Source organism: Scophthalmus maximus, chromosome 1, assembly GCF_022379125.1.
Source record: "Scophthalmus maximus strain ysfricsl-2021 chromosome 1, ASM2237912v1, whole genome shotgun sequence".
NCBI classification, from domain to species: Eukaryota; Metazoa; Chordata; class Actinopteri; order Pleuronectiformes; family Scophthalmidae; genus Scophthalmus; species Scophthalmus maximus.
In genome coordinates this window covers 26,975,788-26,997,184 of record NC_061515.1, presented here as the reverse complement: position 1 = coordinate 26,997,184, position 21,397 = coordinate 26,975,788, and the positions used below count along the sequence as shown (strand labels likewise).

Here is a 21,397-nt window from a genome sequence, read left to right as displayed (position 1 = left end):
GTTGCGTCACTGTGACGTGGTGTTTCGGAATCTTTTTTGCAGATATGTCCATGAGCGTGTTTTTCCTCTCCGTTAACAGGTTAGTATATGGTTCTATTGCCCTGCGATATTATGGTTGTTGTTTGTGATGTGATGGGATTCTACTGTTTGTTCCTGCTCTTATTTTGTGGAATTAGTTTACAGGGAGTGCAACTTTGGCATTATTATCCATAGCCAAAAATAATGACAATAAGAGCCAGGTTGAAAAATTATACTTTTAATGTTGAAATGTTACGTAACCCAAACATAAACTCAGAGGTTTTACAACCCTATTTTGACAATCACTCTTCAAAATGTTATTTGGCACGTGACCAATACCGATCGCCTCAATGATATTTGTATAAGCACCATATAGGCTATATATACAGTACCAACATGCACCGCACGGTATATTGTGTAATTGGCTTTGTCTGATTCGTGATTACTCATTTTTCGGTGTTTTCCGTACAACAATCCTGTCTTTCTTTGACCGCTGTGACATCACCATCACCCCTGCTCGCCCAGTGCCCTGCCCTCCTTCCCACTTCCTTCCCTGACAGGAAATGAGCCAGCCGAAAGATTTTGGGGTGGGGGTGGGGGGGTGGGGGGGCAAGGACAAGGACACACCTGTGTCCTCTACATACAGTAGGTCCTGTCCTGTGTTTCCCCTCGCTCTGCTGTTGAAGTGGGGGCACTGGTCTGGGCCACATAAAAAAAATAACTGTTGAAAGTAGCTGTTGTTAAGGCATCGACACACAGGGGACCTTTTTTCTGAGCAGTTGTATATTTTAGTCACATGGGAAAATATTGTTCCCCGTGGCTCCATAAACACAGATGTGTTAAGAATGTATCATGAGCATTTATACTTGTGCACATGTCTTGTGCCAGAACAGTAAAGATGCTGCAGAGAAAAATATCTGGCCAGAATATTTGGCCAGCAGTATTTTGGCATGTTAATTTCTCCCCATCCTTGTTAGACTCAGCTCTTTTAAAATCAAATTTGGAGGTGAAGCTAAAGAGGAAAATGTCTGAAATTGTGTTGACTCGAGGCTCAGACTGAAATCTTGTTTTCCTCATCTCCTCTTGTAACATCCAGTGGTCATAAGTTTGCGGTGTTTCGTCTGTGCATGTGTCGCAGGGCCCGCCTTTGTTTTCAGCGCCGGAGCAGCTGCCTGCCGGCCCGTGTGCTGTTGTGACTGGAGCAACTGTGTTCCCCCTGCAGCTGCACAGACCCATGTGTCACTGCCACACCTGTTCCACGGCCTGGTGTTGACGGAGTGATATCACGCGGTAACTGTGTGCAAATTACACCAGAGGGATGGTGAGCTGGTGGCGGCGGCGGTGACCTGTAATTCAGGCAGGTAATTGTGTTTTAGACACACATGTATGGATGCATGTGCACAAACAGACGCATGCACATACACTCTCTCTCGGGCTTACAAGAATTCTATTTGCTGTGAAAACACACTGCACGCACGCACACTGGGGGAAGGGCCACATGCTGTGGCTGAACAACAGTTGGTTTGTAGAAAACGAAGGAGCAGCTGAGGCCGGCGGGAAAAGCCTCCTCCTCGCAGTTAGCCGCAACATCAGCTGCCTCCTCTCGCACTCAAAGTAAATACACACCACGAGGAAGTGGCAAAGCAAATACGCACCACGACCAAAAATCTTTGGCATTGATATTTTCCAGCCAACTCGGCGTGTTATAACCTGACACGCCCAAATGATATTCTGTCGCCAGACTATGATTCAGCATCCAGATTGTTTTAGATAGAATAAGGTGACCTGGGTGTGAGTCAGAGCTGAGGTGATGATTCGCTGAAATGTTGGTCAGCATCGTTGAGACCTGGTGGAGTCGAGTGAGTCACAGTTAATATGCGGGTAGGAGTTTTGACAGGGTTTTAGTTTCTACTCTGACTCAGGTTGTGAAAATGATTAGCCTGTGGTGGATAGCATGCCTGTTAAGCTGGCTATGTGTGTGGGTCTGAAAAGGCTTTGTAGGCAAATGCAGCTCACATGTCACACAGTCTCACAATCTCGCCGTAATAACGAAGCGAGTTTATAATGACGGCAGAAGTGCGCTTGATTGCTTTCAGGCTCTGTGCGATAAGTGTCTTTCTGGCTGTGCGTGTCATTTTGTCTGTACTTAGTTAAGTCTCTCGCTCAAGCACCCTCCGTGGTTAATCCTCGACATTCTTGTGACGGTGAAAATCGCCCTGCTCTCCTCCAGCTGCCGGCTGCCAATTCTCTGAATTCTGCAGTGCAGTGAGAGCAAACACCATCGACCCCATGTGTCTTTTTGGGGATTTCACTGACTTAATGTCCTTGGATGACCAAAAGCAGGGATTATGTGTTTGTCCCTGCCATAAATATTCACACCAATTGGCATCTGATAGATTTTGTTGTTCCTCTCTTTCTTGTTCTCCCAGGGGATAAAAGCCCCGTGACGGAGTGGAGCGGTGCTTTCGTCTGACCTTCAACCTCAATAGGAAGGAGAGCGAGCCACTTCAGAGGTAAGAGTTCCTGTAAACCGGATTGAGTAAACGGTGCTTTCTGTGGCCAATAAATCCTGAGCAGAGGAAAACGGAAAGACGGCATTGACGTGAGCTTTTCCAAAACGTTAGCCGTCCTTGCACAAATGCCAGGGAGTATTGTTTCAACACCAGTTGCTGCTGTAACAAGCAGGGAAGTTACAGTATATTCACCCTGGTCTCGGAGACATCATGTGCTTAAACCAGCAATTCCTAGTTGACAGTGTGGATCCATGTGTTTGTTGTTTACTGTAAAAAAAAGAAAAAGAGGTAAAGCCAGAGCTGGTGGAGCGTCAAGAGGAGGCTTCCCCCCCACGCTGTCAAACCTCAGTCGGGAGGCCTTGTAAATCAAAGCCAAATGAAAGAGAAGTCAAGCCTCTGAGGATCTTGTCAGGAGAGAGTCTCATTCGCCGAAGGAGATAATTCCTGACTAAAGTGGAACCATGTGAGGCTGAGCCACGACTGTGGTCTGCAGCCGAGAGATGCTCCTCACAGATCTGCGGAATGGGAACCTAGCAGACTCAAAGGTTTCCACTCGTGTTTATTTGCACAAGAGATGCTGACTTTCTTCCTTCTTTTTTTCTTAGAAATGAAATAATTGCATAATGTACGCAACTCGGAATATAGTAAGTGGGTGTTGTCTTGGCTGTGCGACGCTGGCTTTACGGAAAATGCACACATGACAAAACTTAGAATTTTTTTCTCTCTTTGTCGGAACGTTTTATGTTTAAATATGATAAACCTTGGCTTGTCGGTTTCCCTCAAAAGAATAAGCGGTATAGATAAGAGATGGATGGATGGCTTGTCAGTTGGGAAATGCAATGTCTGGTCAAAGGTACTTTAAGGAAAAATGTGTACAAAACACACTGTAAATGGCCTGGACTCATACTGGATAAAAAGCAGTGGGGATGGGGAATGGATTTAAGACTGGGACCCCAGTGGTGACGGAGCCTGAGGCCGAGAGGGGGGAAGCCTGCTCCCCTGGACGTAAATAGTTCCAGGATGTAGGGACGCTCATGTGTCAGTGATTCATAAAGTGTTGTAGCTGTGTTGTCGACTATTGGCTCTGCGGGTGTCACTGTGTCACGTCTTTTTAAGGGGAAAGGGGTTGTCGTCGCAGAGACGCTCACTAGCTTTGACTCAGCTGTCGATACCAATCAACGTGTACGTCACACACGCACGAGGCCACGGTTAACGTGTCATTGTGCAGTGATGTGGTCGTCCTGGCGACCGTTTCATTCATGCATTCGGCTGTTTTAAAACTGAATGTCCTTGAAATGATCTCCCGAAGACATTCGACTTGCAGCCACAGAGACTATTAGGGTGTGTGTGTGTGCGTACGTGCGTGCGTGCGTGCGTGTGTGTCTGTGTGCATTCCACATTTGAAAGGATGGCAGCATTGGCACAGTAGAAATGCTGGGGGTGGTATGGCAGGAAACAGACTGTCACATTTTCTCTGTGTGCGCCTGATGAGACACACAAACACACTTGGACATTCGCTTCACATTCAGATCCACCATGAGCTTTCCTGCAGTAGCTAAGTCAGTGAGGGGCTGAGCAAAGGGGGGAGATGGGAAGTGTAGTTAACTGAGGAGGACATGGCTCCCAGCTGCTGGTGGGATGTCAGGAGATGTGTGTGTGTTTATTTCTTTTTTTGCACACGGCTGGCTTGTTGCAGTAGGAATGTGTTGTTCGTGCACAGGTTGGTTATCCATCTTTTGTGTGTTTTTGTGCATGTGCAGTAAGTTATACCTACTGTGCTTTGTATTCCCTGACAGGTGGCGGATGTAAAACCCCTAGTCTGCTAGACTGAGGAAAAAATAAAATAATAACAAGATGACAAGTTATCTCTGTTAGCACCATAATGATTATCTAGAGCAGATAACAACAGAGGATGGGAGCGTTTGGAAGTTTTCATTAAGGTGAATTCACTTGAACAAGACTTAGATTTTCAATCAAGAGCAAAAGATATATCCAAAAGAAACATCTGGAATTATTTAGTGACAATAATATCAGAGAATTCTTGAATATTTTGATCCCGTGTCCTATTTATACTACAACCACAACCCATTTTGGTAGAGCTACACATTTATGCCTAACCAGACACAAAATTAGGGCGCACATTGCTGTGCTACAATTCCACATAACTAAATCGTGACTCGTAGATCTACTTCATGCTTCATTTCAGCTCTTTTTCATTTTATGTTTTGCACTAGGCCTCTTTTTTAAAGCAGTGCCAGTGTGTTTTATTGTGTTGCCAGTTCTTCTGGGCAGTCGGCCTCTGTTGTTGTCCGCTGCTGCAGTGCTGCTGCATCATGTTTAAAAGTGTGTTTGTGAGAGAGAGAGAGAGAGAGAGAGAGAGAGAGAGAGAGAGAGAGAGAGAGAGAGAGAGAGAGAGAGAGAGAGAGAGAGAGAGAGAGAGAGAGAGAGAGAGAGAGAGAGAGAGAGAGAGAGAGAGAGAGAGAGAGAGAGAGAGAGAACAGAGCGCTCACTGCAGCAGACCACCTGAGCCCCTGCATGTGTGGGTGTGTATATATATATTTGCTTCTGTGTGCATGTGTGGATGTAACCCGAACTCCTAAGGGCACGGACTATTGATTTCACATTTGGACTGCTGCCCTGCAGGGGAGCACAGAAGCTGACACATCCTCTGTCTGTTTGTGCGCAAGGGAGGGTGGGTGACAGGAGGCTCACACACGTATTTATTTGCATACCGCAGACCACCTCTTTTTATTCTATTACCATAACATAACAAGTATAGGGAAATTATGGAATTCCTGGCAGATACTAGCAGAATCCTGGAATTCGGGAAACCCTGCAGGTCTAGATGTGGAGACGTCACACGTCAGTTATCACTGAGGATCTACTCCAGGTTCTCTCTGAAGCCTTTCTGTGTGGATCACATCAACGTGGACGTGTGCATGTGTGTTGCCATGGCGATGCCTTCTAGAATAGATGCAGGGCAGCTGAAGTTTGGCTCACTCTGATATGTTGCAGAGTCCGTACACCTACGACCCACCAGTGTGACCGTGCATCTTCACAGTGCCTCTCCCCCTCGTCGTCATTTTCTCCTGCTCTTCCTTTCTCTCTGCACCCCCACTGCCACCACCTACCCCACCCCCCACACCCACTCTCCATCTGTCCACCTCTGACATCCTCCTCATCTTTCTGCTATCCCTGTCCCCCCTATCTCTTTCTCAGCCCCTCCTTCCTAATTGGCCGTATGAGCCATAGCGGCTTCCTGTGTCGCGCGCTGCTCGAGTGGGCTTCCATGTGTTTGTGGATCTGTGTGTGTGTTTGTGGATCCGTGTGTGTGTGTGTGTGTGTGTGTGTGTGTGTGTGTGTGTGTGTGTGTGTGTGTGTGTGTGTGTGTGTGTGTGTGTGTGTGTGTGTGTGTGTGTGTGTGTGTGTGTGTGTGTGTGTGTGTGTGTGTGTGTGTGTGTGTGTGTGCGCGCGCGTGCGTGTCCCTCCTCTGCTTGCAGGCTGTTGGTCATGCTTGACTAATGACACTAGAGCTGTTGTTTTGGCCATCAGGGCCTCCCCTTTATTCACAACCTAATAGCCGGCTCCCTCCCTTCATTATTGTATCTATCCATCATGCCCTCCGTCGCTCGCCCTGCGTCATCGCCGGCCTGTTACGAATCTCATCTCCCTTCCCCTTAATGTTCTCTGCTCTTCAGTGTGACATGCATCGAGTTTTGCCTGGGCTTTGTAAAAAGGGGTCGACTGTATCAGAATAATATCATCATACTGTACTTCTTAATTACTCCATTCTTTTAGAAGACGATCAAATACAGAAAATCTTTCTTTTAATTGCAGCAGCAGCATTGGAACCATGTCTGTTGTTGTGGTGTAGAAGAAGATTGTTATCTTGATATTTTTTTTGTTCTGCACGTGCATGAGTGCTGACTAATCTCCACATAGTTTTCAACTGGCAGCTTTCCAACAGTATATTTCTAATTTTTTTTGCCAATTTCCAACGGAAAGCTTGTAGTTAAATGCAAACCCACCCTCAAATGTCAACCATGATAAAGACAGCTGTTAATTACTGTATATGTGGACCTTTTTATATTGTCTTGTTTCCCTTCTGCACTTGTTTAAAAGCTAAAACAACTGTGGTAAATGTCATTCAACTTAAGAATTATGGAGCACTTCTATTTCTGGATCACTACAAACGGACAGTACTAATGGAAAATGTGTTCAGGTACGATAATTCATTATGAAAAAGCACAATAAACATCTGCTTCTTTGCCATTCGCACGTCAGGATTTATTTTTGCATGTCCTCATCCCAAATTCTAACTCATGGTCATCTTGACGCTTGCTTCTTTAACCGTTAAGGACAGAGGACACACACATGGAGAATTATGTAATTTTTAGCGTCCAATGACAGTCGCCACTATGGGTCAGTTGAGGTTGACAAGCCAACCACACCCAGTTAGACTTTGGATGATAGCCGACGAGCTGCTCCCTAGTTCAAAGACTCCTTTCGCCGACGCTGCTCGCTCAAAGCCCACAGCCAGTTTCCTCTTTCCACTTGTTAAATTTTATGTCCCGACCACGTGACGTCGGTTTCTGGTCTCCCTCGCTCCAGGTGTTACATCTGTAAGGGCAGAAAAAGGGAGGGGTGGGAAACGGAAATGAGCACATGACCGCGGACTGTGCTGAGAACATGAGCCTAGAAATAACCCTTATGATAACGCTGACACATTTGCAATGAGATTGCATCAGTTTTATGTCTCCAAGGCGTTGAAACAAAGCACTTGAGAGCAGCAGTAAAGGTTTTGTTCGTTCCTGACAGACGCCTTTTTTTTTTTTTGACCGTCCCACAACAAGCTGTGAAGTGTATATTGGCTTTAAAGCACACAGGATGCCGTTATGATATCTTGACACTTGGCATTTGAAACGTGTGTTTTATAGCTTGAGTATTTCTGGGCCACGATGACAATCAGACACACGTGTGTGTCAGAGAGGTGATTCATAGTCTGTGAGGAAAAAGGCACAGTTCGCATAAATAAGGGGTTTGACACGAGAGAGAGACAAAGAAAGGAGGTCGGGGAGAGAGAAGAGGCGAAATGAATGTTATGTATTTGAGAATGCAGCAGATGGCGAATTGAAGACATTGGTCATGTGTCTTTGATCATACCTCATACAAAGTTGCTGTATAATGTTAAAGACACACATTGTAGCCAGGCTGCCCCGACTATGTCTGGAGCTATTCCTGGCCATGGGTTTTTTGCTAAATGTTTTGCTTGTTCCCTCTGTTTGAGCTTTTGTCTGCATCTGCCTCCCCGGAGACTCCTATCACTGTGAGCATTTGTGCCCCACTAAACTCTTCAAAATTCCCATTCCCTATATAAGCACCATTGCACTGTGTGCATGCCTCATAAGAGTTCGCTGAGTTTCTCTAATTGCCATGTTGTTTACTCGCCCCAAGCCCAGTCATTTCCTGTCCCTTCCTTCTAAATGCTGTCTCACTTTACTGTGACGCTGAGAATATTTTTAGTGCAGAGGTGTCAGGATTTATTTTATTTTGTGTGATGTTTTGAGGGAGGAGGGAAAGAGCCGTGACGACAGGGTGGCTTTGGAGCTTTGTGTGTATTTCACTGTTTTTCCGAGGCGGAAATGATGCGAGCCAAAGGACTGATGCCTCGTGTCATTAGTTCACATTGCAACAGTTATAAAACTAACACACGCAATACGGGTAGGTGGAGTGTTTGGTCCAGAAATAGTCTATTTAGAAGTTCTTGATGGAAACATCAACTCTGTCACCAGCAGCGAAGGTATCTGGCCACAACAGTGTTTACACAGCCCGAGTCATATTCCACACCCCAGCCCTCCTATTTCCTGCCTGGTTGAAATGTGAAAGGATTTATTTGTAACTCAAATGTTCAGGAGCAATTCAGGATTTGCATATCAAACTGTGAACAGAGCAGGTGGTGCTGAAGTTGTAAGTGGAAGGCCGTTTCTGTTTCTCTTGTGTTTCTCAGAGCTGTGACTAGGAGGTGAGCGGGTGAGTTACAGTGCTGCTCCTCAAGCTTGTTTGCTGAATCATAAAAAGTTGAAGCTCCATCCCAGGTGCAGTTTGATGTCGACCAAATGAACAGCAGCAGTGCTTCTCTGTCCTGTCATGCAAACTGAATTAAGTGGGAGCCAGCCATAGAGACCTAATCTGACCTATGATGTCATGTTGCTCTCTCCCACTCTCTTTGTCACACCCAATTGCTTGTGTGACTTTCTCTCCCTGTCTCGAGCAGGAAGGGAGGTTGAAAGTCCCCGCGGCCGGACTCTTTTCTTTATGGAGTTTGTGTAATCTCCTCGTGTTCTCACGGGTTTTGGCCAAAATGCGTGTCGGCAACATGCCGGCCATTACCCTCGACCAAAACCCTGGCCTTGGAACTCGTGCTGGTCATTTTATATTCATTTTCAGCTGGATAGCATTTGTCTCTGGTTTGCTGCTCGCTGTTGAAACTATTAAAAAACTATTCATGACACTATTCTCCTCTTTAAACAGCGATCTTGATATCTAGTCTCAATGCTGCTCCCTTTCCCAATCCTCTTGACACTTTCTGATACGAACGACTTAGTCTAAAGATAGACGTGTCCTCCTCCTCCTCCTCCACCTCTTCATCCTCCTCTTCACCACCGGATGCTTGCTGCGCTTTCTCTGTGATTTACAGAGATTTGGTTTCCCAGAACACACTTTTTTCATCTTCCCGTCACTCTACTCATCTCCCTTTCGGCGGCACTGCAGCATCAGCGCGAAGAGCGTTTTGTACCAAAACAAAGGGCTGCAGAGTGGGGACCTTTGATCTCTGACCTTTAAACCGAGGTCCCTGAGCGACCCAGCAGTCACAGGAGACAGATGAGTGCTCGTCATGGTCAGACTAGAGAAGAGGGGCCGTGCAGGATCGGGAGGGGGGAAAGGCCAAGGCTGGTGTTTTGGTCAGAAGTGATGCCTGTAGGAGTGCACTCTCACACACACACACACACACACACACACACACACGGCTTTCTCTTATCCCCATGTCTCTATCAGGTCATGCTCCATGAGCTTCAAAGCAGGGCCTCAGGTGGTAATTCACTTAAACCTGCAGCAGCATCTTCCGTTGAGGCTGTTATTCCATTAGAATGACAGGAACAGAGCTATTTCCAAAGTGCTGTTTGTTTTGTGTGTGTGTGTGTGTGTGTGTGTGTGTGTGTGTCATTCTTTTTCTGTCCTGTTTTTATGCTATTTGGATTTTTCTTCTGTGTACCTGCAGCGGATGTATATATATGTCTTTGTGTGTGACTACGAGCAAATATGTGCGTGTGTGTATTGTCAAGCTCCGCGGGCTGTTTAACACAGCTGTCGCGTCTCCCGCAGTGCAACTCATTTCGTGCTTGTGTATTTACGAATGGATGCACCTCCGAGAATTGGCAAACACAATGCGAGCTCATTTGAGTTTTGGCCATTTCCTCTTCCCCGTCTGCCTCCAGCCAGCCATGATGTCATGCCCTTGTACAGCGGGGATACTCAACCCCCCTCACACTGGGGGAAACCCCCCAAAATAGATAATAGATGTGTCTTTGAGCAAGGGGGCCCAGTATGGAGCCGCGTTCGCAGGCGGCCGAGTAGACAAATGGTTGTTTGTGTTCTTTGGTTGGCAGTGTGGTACTCTCGTATGGTTTTTGTGGATCACCTTCAAGGATATACAGCTTGTTGGTGGTGTAAGTGTGGAGGGGTCTGAATCCCACCCTCAGCTCCCCGACCTCCTCCTTCCACCCACAAGTCCCTCCCGTCCCCAATAAGTGGCGGCGGAGGACAGCTGGAGTTTCCTGCCATGAGGGAAATCAGGAATTCTGGACATCCTGGCCATTTCCTGTTCCGACTGCCACGGATGCAAATTTCACACCAGCACACACTTGATTAAAATTCAAGCCTGAACAATATATATTTTGGACGATATTATATATTTTTTATATATATATATATATAATCGGCCTATATATTGGTATTGAAAATGTTTTACTCCCTTAGATTGGCATTGGCCCCTCAAAAAAATCCATTTCGGTCGGCGTCTTGTTAAACTGTTTTTGTTTACATACTTAGACTCTATCTTTCTCAACAAGATGTTTCCTGATGTGTTTGATATGCGTGCCAGCACAGGAAACTGTCCATCATCAACACGGTAATGTGCAAACACAAAGGCAAAACAAACACACACACACATACACAAACAGTAGTGGCAGCTTTGGCTTATGACACCACCTGTAGACACACACACAGGCAGGGGATGAGAGGCTGGGGGGGAGTATATTTTTACATGCAGCCAGCAGCAACATACAGCGTCTTAAAGCAGCCGAGCACGTGTGCCGTCTGGAATGTGACCGCTTCTGGCCCGAAACAAGTGCCCCTCGACTGCTCTGTGTGTGTGTGTGTGTGTGTGTGTGTGTGTGTGTGTGTGTGTGTGTGTGTGTGTGTGTGTGTGTGTGTGTGTGTGTGTGTGTGTGTGTGTGTGTGTGTGTGTGTGTGTGTGTGTGTGTGTGTGTGTGTGTGTGTGTGTGTGTGTGTGTGTGTCTTCAGCTGACCAGTTTTCAATAGTGTTGCTATCATATTCCTGTTTGCTTTGCCAAACGCCTGCCCGCCTGTTTTATTGCCTTTAACCTACTGCCTGTTTTATTACCTGCTTTTATCGCCTTCTCACAACAAAGCATGACTTTCAGATTGCTTCTCAAGTATTCAATACAACCATAAAGGCTTAGACACACAAACACGCACGCACACACACACACACACACACACGCATACATTTCACTAGATCAAAAGAGCAGGGGTCTTCCAAGGGGTTAATCCTGGTTTGGTACAGTCCCCACTAGTGACTGACACTGCACAGTGTGAATAACAGGAGGGAATGACACCCCCTGAATACATCAATGGGATTACCCAGGAATACACCATCTGACTGGAGTGTATTGGGGGTGGGGGAGCGGCACTGGGTTGTACCAAAACAGGGGCTCTCCTAAGGGTGAAGAGAACGCGGTATAATCATTTCATTGTCATTTAGTTTATGTTAAAGTCATAATGATGTGGTGATCCTGACCTGTTTATGTTTGTCCGGTGAGCACTTCCTCTGGCAGCTGACCAGGTGTGTCTCCTTCTGTCTGACACCCATATCGCCACATTTATACGGCGCTCTTCCTCTCGAGCACATTGGCATGCGCGGATGTTTATTCATTCTCTAGGTTGGGTAATATCAGATTGCCTAAACAGTTTGACCGCCTGGCCTTACCTAGAAATGTTATGAAGACACGGGGAGGGGGGCGTCGCGATATTGTGGAATGGGGCCTTTTTTGTTTTTGCACTGTTCTTGGCACATCCCTGTGTTTTGTCTCATGTAAAGTAAAGTGTCCTTGTGTTAGTAGATACTTTATTTATCCCGTATCCCGTAGTTGAACACTATCTATTATACTTTATTGTGTGTGTGTGTGTGTGTGTGTGTGTGTGTTATAGATTAGATTCTAAATGGGTTTTTGTGTAAATGAAGGAAGGAAAACGTTTGCACAAATATCCACAAGGATGAAATTCTTCTAACTTTGTACACTCTCAACACTAACATGCTTTATGGAGCCTGTTAGCAACTGCAAGGTGTGAGCTGCTGGAACTGAGTCAACCATGCACACTGCTGCTGCAGTCACACCACTTTCCTTTGCGACCAGTAGAGGGAGCTCTGTCATCACCTTTGACTGCACGGAGCTGGGGTCTAACAGTCGGCCTACCCCCCCTCTTCCCTCACACTGGTCCATACAGCCTTTAATACCACCTGCACCTGGTGTGTTTGATATCTTCTCCATGCTGTAGTGATTCACTGCAGCTTCATAGATCCCAAATTCAATAAATCACTTGAGGTGATATTGGTCGGTGGTCTGTCCTCCGTCATCCCTTCCCCCTTGATCCTTTTGTCGGACGTGGCGATGTTGGGTGTGTCAGCGGTAAACAAGCACACCAGACACTACGGGCATTCCACCGATCAAACTGCACAGGGTGCCCGCCAGGGGGTCCGTGAGCGGTTGTCATGGTAACAGGCATTGAGGTTGGCATGAGCTGAAGGTTTTTTTCCCTCTTTCCTCTTTTAGATAACTCTAGCTATGTGGGTGTGATCTGATTGTGTGTGAATTTAGCGTACATGTATCAGAATCATCTGACAGTTTGTCTTTGCATCTGTTTGTGTGTGTGTGTGTGTATATATAGATGGAGCAGGTATCAGATGAGGAGCTGGACCATGGAGCGGAGGAGGACAGCGATAAGGAGGACCAGGACCTGGACAAGATGTTCGGAGCCTGGCTGGGAGAGCTGGACAAGCTCACACAGGTTATAACACGCTCACACACGCTGTCGGTTACACAGATGTAGACTGACACAGGTAGAAGAGCACGGATAAAGGAAGGGGCTGTATCCATAGCAACCTTAACACTGCTAATCCTGTCTCCCTCTGCTGTATCCTAGCAACAACCCTCCCACCTCCACCACTTTGTATTGTGTATTTGCGCAGGTGCGTGTGTGAGAGAGACGAGGCCGACATGGTTGCTTAGATCCTGTGGTCTGACTGTAATGTCAAATTGAGTGTGTATTCTTTTATGCTTATGTGCTTATATTGTTTCTTCTGTGTGTGTTTGCTCTGCAGAGTCTGGATGACGGCAGGCCACAGAAAGCAATGCAGAAGCCTCCTCTCAGACAGGAGACGAACATGGCCAACTTCTCCTACCGCTTCTCAATGTACAATATAAATGGTGAGACTTCATTCATTGTATGAAATAATTGATTAATGACACCTTCCCTGCCGCGACCTCACCCTGCTCTCTGATCTTCCTGCCTCCTTCATCCTTGCTCCCCGCAGAGGCGTTGAACCAGGGAGACACAGTGGACCTGGACGCCCTGATGGCCGACCTGTGCACAATCGAGCAGGAGCTCAATACCATTTCCAGACCAAACTCCACGTCTCGTGGCCAGAGCAAAGGCCAGCAGAGGGCCCCTGGGGGGCGCAGTGCCAGCGCCAAGCACACAGGCACCAGTGGAGGGGGAAGCAGCGGAGGTAGTCTCACTGAACAATGGTGCTTCGTGTAGAGTTTTATCATGAATAAAAAATGTCACATTGTTGGGCTCTGATCATGCTTACGCTTGTTTTGCGACACAGACGGGGAATCAAATATTCACTCTTCTCCTGATGCAAATCTGTCTTCTGGTGGAGACAGTAAGAGGCTGATCAGAGAGAAAAAAACAATCACATGCAGAGTAATAATCAAAAGGAGGAAGGGGAAGAATTGGCATCATACCGTTTACAATTACAGTACATTTACTCATTTGGCAAATTTTATTTTCAAAGCGACGCTCGGTACAAGCCAAGCTTAACAACAATTTAACATCTTTTTTTTTGCTGTGATCTCATTTGTTGTTGGTACAGAATGTTACCTAACAACAATGACCTACTTTATGTGATTATTATATTCATATATTGATGTTGAAAAGGGTACAGATGAATTCCTCCTCCATCTGAGCTGTGTTGAAACTTCAAACTCCCCAACAGGAAGCACCAGTAGCAGCACCCGGGCATCGCCGGCCAACACAGTCCGAGGCGGCAGCGTCAACGCCCGCCCCGCGGCCTCCAACATCTCCCTAGATGACATCACCTCTCAGCTGGAGAAGGCCTCACTCAGCATGGACGAGGCGGCTCGTCAGACGTCCTCCTCTTCCTCCTCCTCCTCTTCTTCTTTCTCCTCCACCACGCTGCGGCGGCCCTCGTCTGGGTCGTCTGGCGGCGGCGGCGGTCAGCACCGCAGGACGGGCTCGGTGGGCGCGGTCAGCGAGCAGGAGGCGCCGTCCCAGCGGTCGAGCGTAAATTCAGCATGTGCCTCAGCGTCCAGCATGGACTCCCTGGACATTGACAAAGTGATGGCGGGAGGAGAGGTGGAGGGCCAGAGCAGCCCGAGCACACAAGGACAAAACCAGACCAGCACTGAGGTATGACCTACACAGAAGTACACACACACACACACACACACACACTGAAAAACACACATTAAGGAAATCCAAGAGGTAGACATAGAATTATTAGCTAAGGAGAATGAGTGTGTGGGCACCACAGTGTGAAAGACTTCTCCATGTGTACAGGTAAGTGAAACCTGTGTTAGTAAAGTTTGGGGTCAATTCAGTTTGACGGACAAACTGCTTGACTGCAAAGCAAAATCCCAAATTCTGAATTTGCTGACTTGACCTCGGTCCGGCTCCTGTCCCTGCATGTTTAACCATACAGCATGACGTTTTTTTAAGAAAAATAAAACTGCATGCCTGACGTATGCGATCTACAATACAGCCTGTGTATTGTTGGATTGGATGGCGTTCCTTGTTCCCTCGCCAAGCATCTTTGGCTCTCTTAACAAAAGCAAACCATTCCCTAAGAGTATGTTTGAGAGGTGTTCAACCTGGTTCAGTGGTGAAGACTCGGAGCAAATATACTGTACATAAACAGATTAAGTGTTTATGTGACTTGTAGGAGAGGGGGAGGGGGCCAAGCTAGGAAAGGAATGAAAACCCATGATAATGAGATTGTATTTTAGTTCAGGAGAAAAATGTTAACACGATATCTACAGCATGCCTCCTCCCCCCTATCCCCCTGCACGTGTTCATGTTATCTGTGTTTGCATCCTTTCCCTAATATCTGTGGTGTCGACCCACACACACACACACACACCTTGCCTGCAACCTCCTCGTCTTCCCAGCATGTCACACTGCGACGGGCCAACGGTAAGCCGGCCAGACGGCAGCTTGACTTCACCCCGCAAGAGGGTGATGTGGATCGGGCCACTGTAAGTGCCTGTGTGCGAGCTCGCCCTGTGTGCATGCGTATATAGGCGTTAGCTGCACGGCTAGTCATTGAGAGTGTTAGAAATTTCTTTTTGACAATTTCTATTCTGTATTGATTGGCTGAATATCAGCATTAAAATTTATGTGTGTGTGTGTGACTGGTGTATTAGTAGCTGTAGAATATAGGTTTAGCCAAAATGCACATACACAATGTTATCTACCTACTCCAGTGTGTTACACTCATTCCTTTTCACAATCATTGCTTCTTAACCCACAGCTGCAGCTTATGGCGAGCAAAACCGCTGAGCACTACATTTATTGAACCTTCTGTCGCTTCCACGCTTTTTTTTTATACACACACAAACATTTCTTAAAAATACGCCTCCAAGAATCATCTGGCAGCGACTTCTTCTGTGTTTTGTCCGTTCCTCTGCTCTCCGTCTGAATCTCCTCTCCTCTCTTCACCCAAGCACTCGTATCTGGACCGAGAAACCTCACTCATTCTGAAAAGCATAGCTGGAAAGCCTTCTCACCTCCTGACCAAGGTGACCGCCCTACACACTCGCTTCTCTGTTTTGGTTTTCACTTGTTCGTCTGTGTGTGTGTGTGTGTGTGCGTGTGCGTGCGTGCGTGTGTGTGCGTGCGCACTGCTACACATTTCTGCTTTGCATGTTCACTGGAAAAATCCATCTTGATCACACTTTTGAATTTATTTACTTCATGTTTAAAATGTGTAAAAGGTCATTTTTCAGCCAAAAGGGGGGGTGACAGTCTCTCACTGAACTGTCCAACAGTATTGTTTACAATTGGCTAATTTAGAAATGCACATGTGTTGAGGAATACATTAAGTAAATTAAAGAAATTTGACTACAGGACCATATCCCAGGTAATGAAAATCAGATATATAATCAGAATGGATTTTCCTCATCATCATTTACTTTGCTTAAAAACTGAGTACACTTCATCGTTTTATTTTTCTTTCCTGTTTGTCTCCACTGGCTCTTGATTTGCACCCTGCTTTCAACAAGAAAGGATGTATGATTTAATGTCATTATAGAGCTAGAAAGATTAGTCAATTAATCAATAAGTCAATTGGTTATTAAATGGTAAGGATTTTTGACTATCGATTAATCGTTGGAGCACGTATCGGTCAACAACTCTGATAATTCAAATAAGATCCAGCCCTCTATGTTAACTCAAAGTGTGTGTTTGTGGACCAGGCTTGAATTTTAAATTGTTTTGGGAATATCTATAATGGTACTGCAGGTTAATGGTTAAAGCTTTGCTATTCAGTACATTTTAAGTATATGTGAACTCAACAATGCTCATAAGTGGCGCATGTTTCGTATCTATTTATCCATCATGTGTTGGTCCTCCTGAGTTCTCAACACTCTTATTTCACTGTCGACCTCTTGGCAGCCGCGAGGTTTCCCAGCAAGTGTATCAGTTGCAGTCGTTGGCTCCTGCTCGAAGCTTATTCCGATCAGATGTGTGCAGATCTGCGGTGTAAAGTTGGCCGCTGACGATTGTGATTTATCCAGCCATCGCGGCGCGACAATTTGCCAAATGGCGGTGAGGGATTCCAAGACTTCCCTAAATCCTATTGAGATTTAATAATCCAGGAGATTTTGCAGACTATGACACCGACCACAAATTATTCCAATCTTAAATAGTTTAAGGGTTTTTCCGTGACTCTGGGATTTTGATTATTCTCAGGACAACAAAGACAGCCTTGTACCATTCATGTTAGAGAAAAACCGAGAGCTCCCCATTAGCTGTTGTTGGCATTGAATTCAGATTTCTTTCTAAAGACCCTGGAGTTATCTCCATTTATTTGGCTGACTGGCTGAATTCATTTGCTCCCCCCAAAAAATGTTCAGCCCAAATCTTGCCGTGGCAGTTACTTTTTCTCTTTGCATTACAGAACAATGGATGTTTCAAGGCTATTGGTTTCTGGCATCTAATCTGGCAAGTCTGCCCATGTATGCAGAAAGAATTTGAATAGTAAAAATCAGGCATAGAAGATAGCTAGCCTGCGGCGTACAGGCTGTGAGGGAGTTTATGTGTTAGTGTTACACTTTCCACCAGCGAATGGGAGAGCAGCGAGCAACCATCGCTTCTACTGGCAAATTCTTTGCCTCCCTTCGCTCTCAAATCAGAATACTGAATGAGCACAGGATATTTGGGAACAAGCGTGGAGGAAGAGAGTGCGAAGACATCAAAGAAGACGGTGCCAAGTTGTTGGTTTTTTTTTGTTTTGTTCCAGGCGAGGTAGAAGAGGCTTTTAAAATTGGCTCTGGTGTGGCTGAGTGGATGGGAAAACGTCCGTGGAATAGGAATCAGACTGATGTCTGATACAAAAAACATGGTGGAGATGGAATAATGGAGGGGGGAGCAAGCTGTGTGTTTGGTTCCCACCCCCCCTGTCATTTTTTGGACCAAACAGTGTGTCTCAGATTGACTCTGGACTATAATCTGCACAACCCCCGTGACCCCTGCTTCTCTTACTCACACTCACACAGGCTCACACTTGGCTGACTAAAAGCCTGCCAATGTGTGTTGACCAAACAGAGTGTTAGCCTTATTGCATTAATGTGTATGTGCCCTGGAGCTGGTCATGTGGAAAGGGGAGTCTGGGTCAAGAAGAGGGTGGGAGGTTCTTGAGATAAGAGGCTTGGGGGGAGTTTTAACACACATGTCTGTGTGTGTGTGTACACACACACAACTTCAAATATTCAGCACCTCAGCTTCTCATTTACCTGAATTCCACTCTTCATCCTTGTCGCTGTAGTTTAGCTCGGTCACGGTCCCCCCCTCCCTGTCCTGAATGGCTGAAGGGTGGAGGGTCTTGCAAACGGGGCTTGCTGGTTGGCTGACCCGCCAAGTCTACTATTTTTGTGGGGGATTATGCTTTATCGATTAGGCACGCTCCCAAACCTCTGCATCTGTTCTAGGAAGAGGGTGATGGAGAGGGGGGCGGGGGGAAAGAGGGGAAGAACCAGGAAGAGAGGGTGGGAGGGTGGAAGGGGGAGGTGCATCGTCCTCCCTACTGACTTACTTGGGGCTTTTAAGTCAAGTTGTGCTCATCTCAGGCGCACATGTCTGCGTGCCAGTGGACCTGCGCCGTCACAAAGTGTCGGCTCGGCTTGGGCTCGGCTGGCTTGACCGCTGTCGTCTTTGAGTGATGGGAGATGTGGACGCGAGGATGAATTTCATCTTCTGAGGATCATGGTGGAGTAACTTTTCACGCAGCAGTTCCTGCTGTGAAAATTGGGCAGCAGAAAAAGAATAGTATTGTGGATTTTTTTGAGAAGGAACCTGTTTTCATCCTGCTATATGAATTATGGACGTGTCTGGATATTTTCATAGTATTTTTCCTCGTTTTTTTAATATGATATTTGTAGGAGATGTTTTTTGTCTTTGAGTGGAGGGGTTAGCAGCGCTCTGAGCTGAGCACAGCCGCTCGCCCTTCGGGGATCTTCCACCATTGTCTCCTTTTCTGCCGTATAGTGAGATCAAAGGATCAAAGCTCCATATGAATCCAACATGAAACCATAGACGGCTAACGGAGCGCCATATTTGAGGGGACACTGGACCGATGTCACGATAGCAGCGGTTTAGCATCACAGCTTTGTTTTATGTGTGTGTGTCTGATCTCACATTCACACACAATTGAAAACCCACGTAACGCTTGTGGAAGCACACGCTACCTGTGGAATGGAGGTGATGGCGTCTTGTTGGAGGGGGCAGGTAAGCAACCCAAAGGAAAATGAAAGACACGAGACGCCATGCGCCACCCGGCCCAAAGCTTGTGCATGTAAAGGGTTTAGAAGGCTGCTTACTATTTAATGAAGTGTGTGTGCTGGATGTTTTATCCCTGCTAGAGGAATGACGAAAGACCTGGGTGAGGCAAGGTGATGAAATCAAAAAAGCGATTTGTCTTTGTGTGACTGACAGCTATTGTAACTGTGCTCCTGTGTCTTCATTCAGGAGGAGCAAGCGGCCAAGCTGAAGGCGGAGAAGATCCGAGTCGCCCTGGAAAAAATCAAGGAGGCACAGGTTAAAAAGGTATCTCCACACTCTGCTTACTCCGTTTCTCATTTTAAAAAAGGCTCATTCTGACTCTGATATTGTAATCGCCGTCTGGTCATGTTCACTTGCACGCTGCATTTTTCTTTGTGAACTTCATTCAGAGCGAGGTGGTGGAGCGCAGAGAAAATAGGTCATTGCAGTGTTTGATTATGTGTGTGTGTGTATCTACTGGGGAGGGAGCGCGAAATCAGAAAGAGGCTTCACAGAAAGATGCAGTGTGCGTTGCCAGACAATGCAGACACATTCTGCACAAGACATCTTATTCACCCCCCGTCCAGCCATGCAATTGTTGGTTTTTGGTGAACAACAGAGCCGCCTCGCTCCATTCGAAAAGAATATGGCGTGTGTGTGTGTCTCCATTGGTACAAGACTCCACAGGCAGACCATTTCTACCAGTATCTCTGCCAGTGAATGGACCGTCTCTGTGAATGAAAGTGATGCCGTTTAGCAGCATGGTCCTTTTACACAGCAGTGAATAGTTGAGGCCCATTAGCGTTTCGACGAACAGGGCGAGACTTGACTCCGCCAAGTGAATACATTATGACAAGATAAAGAGTGCTGGTACAGCCGGCACATAAAAATGCTGTGTAGAATGCGGTGATGTGCTAAATTATTAGTGCTGTGCTTGTCAGCATTTTGTTCAGCCAGCCATGCCCCACTCCTTACTATATTTTGGACTTACGACATTCCAGCAGTTTCATCGCAGCTAGACGGACAACTGTCTCTCGTTGAAGCAGTTGGATTTCTGGTTCAATTTTACTATTCTTCAATTTTTCTTTTCTGCCAGACTTGTTTTTTTTTTTTTAAGGGTCCTCTTTTGTGAGAAATGTAGGTCACGCTCCCCATGTCTGAGTCTCACGGCCCCTCCTGGTGCTCTTATTTGTCCATGTCCCCGTTCAATCAGCTGCACCCACATACTTGATTGGTTTCCTGAGTCTGTGTGGGTGGTGAGAAACGGGAGTCAAGGAATTTAGGGCATCATTTGGTTTCGCACCAGGACGAAGTCTTATAGAGGCTGTGATTGCGTTAGGCTGGATTTGGCACATGTGTGTTTGCCACGTTCAGATTAGTCTGAGCTTGCTCGTTACGGAAGACTTTTGTTCGCCCGTGGATGCAAAACTTTTGGCTGGATTATTGGATTATATGCATTTAGTGGCTTTATGTGCAACATTGGGACTCTTGTGACCCATGAATGAGTTTCGAAAGAAGCCGTTTCAAGCACATGATCATATTTCGCCCCCTTCAGGTCATTGAAGCTGCCTCAACCCACCAGGTTCTGTGGCTGAAACTGAGGTTTCTCTGTTGCACTGTAACTTTAGTCCTAAAATATATGCACCTAAAATTCATGCAAATTAGAGGCCTTCAAAGAATCTTATGAACTTCTGGGGTTATCGCTGTTTCGGCCAAACTGCTTTGTGTTGGGGATGAGAGATGATAATCCTCCATTTGCCCCGAGTTGACCAAACGTTCTAAATTCTTCTAACTAATCCTCTTCCTCAGCTGGTGATCAGGGTCCACATGTCGGACGAGAGCTCCAAGACCATGATGGTCGATGAGCGGCAGACGGTCAGGCAGGTGCTGGACAGCCTGCTGGACAAGTCGCACTGTGGCTACAGCCCGGACTGGTCTCTCGTGGAAACCATCAATGAGCTCCAGATGGGTAAGGGAGAAGCTGCAGAAGGTTTCCACCACACCTGAGTCAACTAAACACTGTTTATGGTTGTATTTTCAGTCTGCACTGGTAGCACATGCTAGCATATTTTGCACACAGAATAATGCACAAAGTTTGGGGTCAGTGTGACAAACATGTACTGTATTATAATCATGTGTGCTCTTGACTTCAGGCTAATTGTCAGGCTTACATGTAAAGGTCCTGCCCAACCGAACAAACAGAAATCCCCAGTGGGAGGAAATTA

The 21,397-nt window shown here is 46.4% G+C and overlaps 1 protein-coding gene and 1 long non-coding RNA gene across 12 annotated transcripts in view; one reads left to right on the top strand and one right to left on the bottom strand.

Moving 5' to 3' along the window:
* Window positions 1-21,397, bottom strand: part of LOC118301237 — a 1,055,945-nt gene that overhangs the window by 946,296 nt on the left and 88,252 nt on the right. The gene's annotated exons all lie outside the window — the stretch shown is intronic.
* Window positions 1-21,397, top strand: part of raph1b (Ras association (RalGDS/AF-6) and pleckstrin homology domains 1b) — a 38,171-nt gene that overhangs the window by 8,973 nt on the left and 7,801 nt on the right. For 2 of the 7 annotated variants that reach the window (XM_047330679.1, XM_047330674.1), the window contains 9 exons: window positions 2,448-2,531; window positions 12,780-12,899; window positions 13,213-13,318; window positions 13,426-13,620; window positions 14,113-14,546; window positions 15,305-15,391; window positions 15,860-15,934; window positions 19,380-19,457; window positions 20,982-21,141. In XM_047330679.1, the coding sequence (XP_047186635.1) occupies window positions 12,780-12,899; window positions 13,213-13,318; window positions 13,426-13,620; window positions 14,113-14,546; window positions 15,305-15,391; window positions 15,860-15,934; window positions 19,380-19,457; window positions 20,982-21,141 (1,255 nt within the window). In that variant the 5' untranslated portion in view covers window positions 2,448-2,531. Of the gene's footprint in view, window positions 1-1,156; window positions 1,380-2,447; window positions 2,532-12,779; window positions 12,900-13,212; window positions 13,319-13,425; window positions 13,621-14,112; window positions 14,547-15,304; window positions 15,392-15,859; window positions 15,935-18,966; window positions 19,140-19,379; window positions 19,458-20,981; window positions 21,142-21,397 lie in introns of those variants that run through there. The other 5 variants (XM_035626746.2, XM_047330675.1, XM_047330683.1 and 2 more) reach the window with 5 other exon arrangements.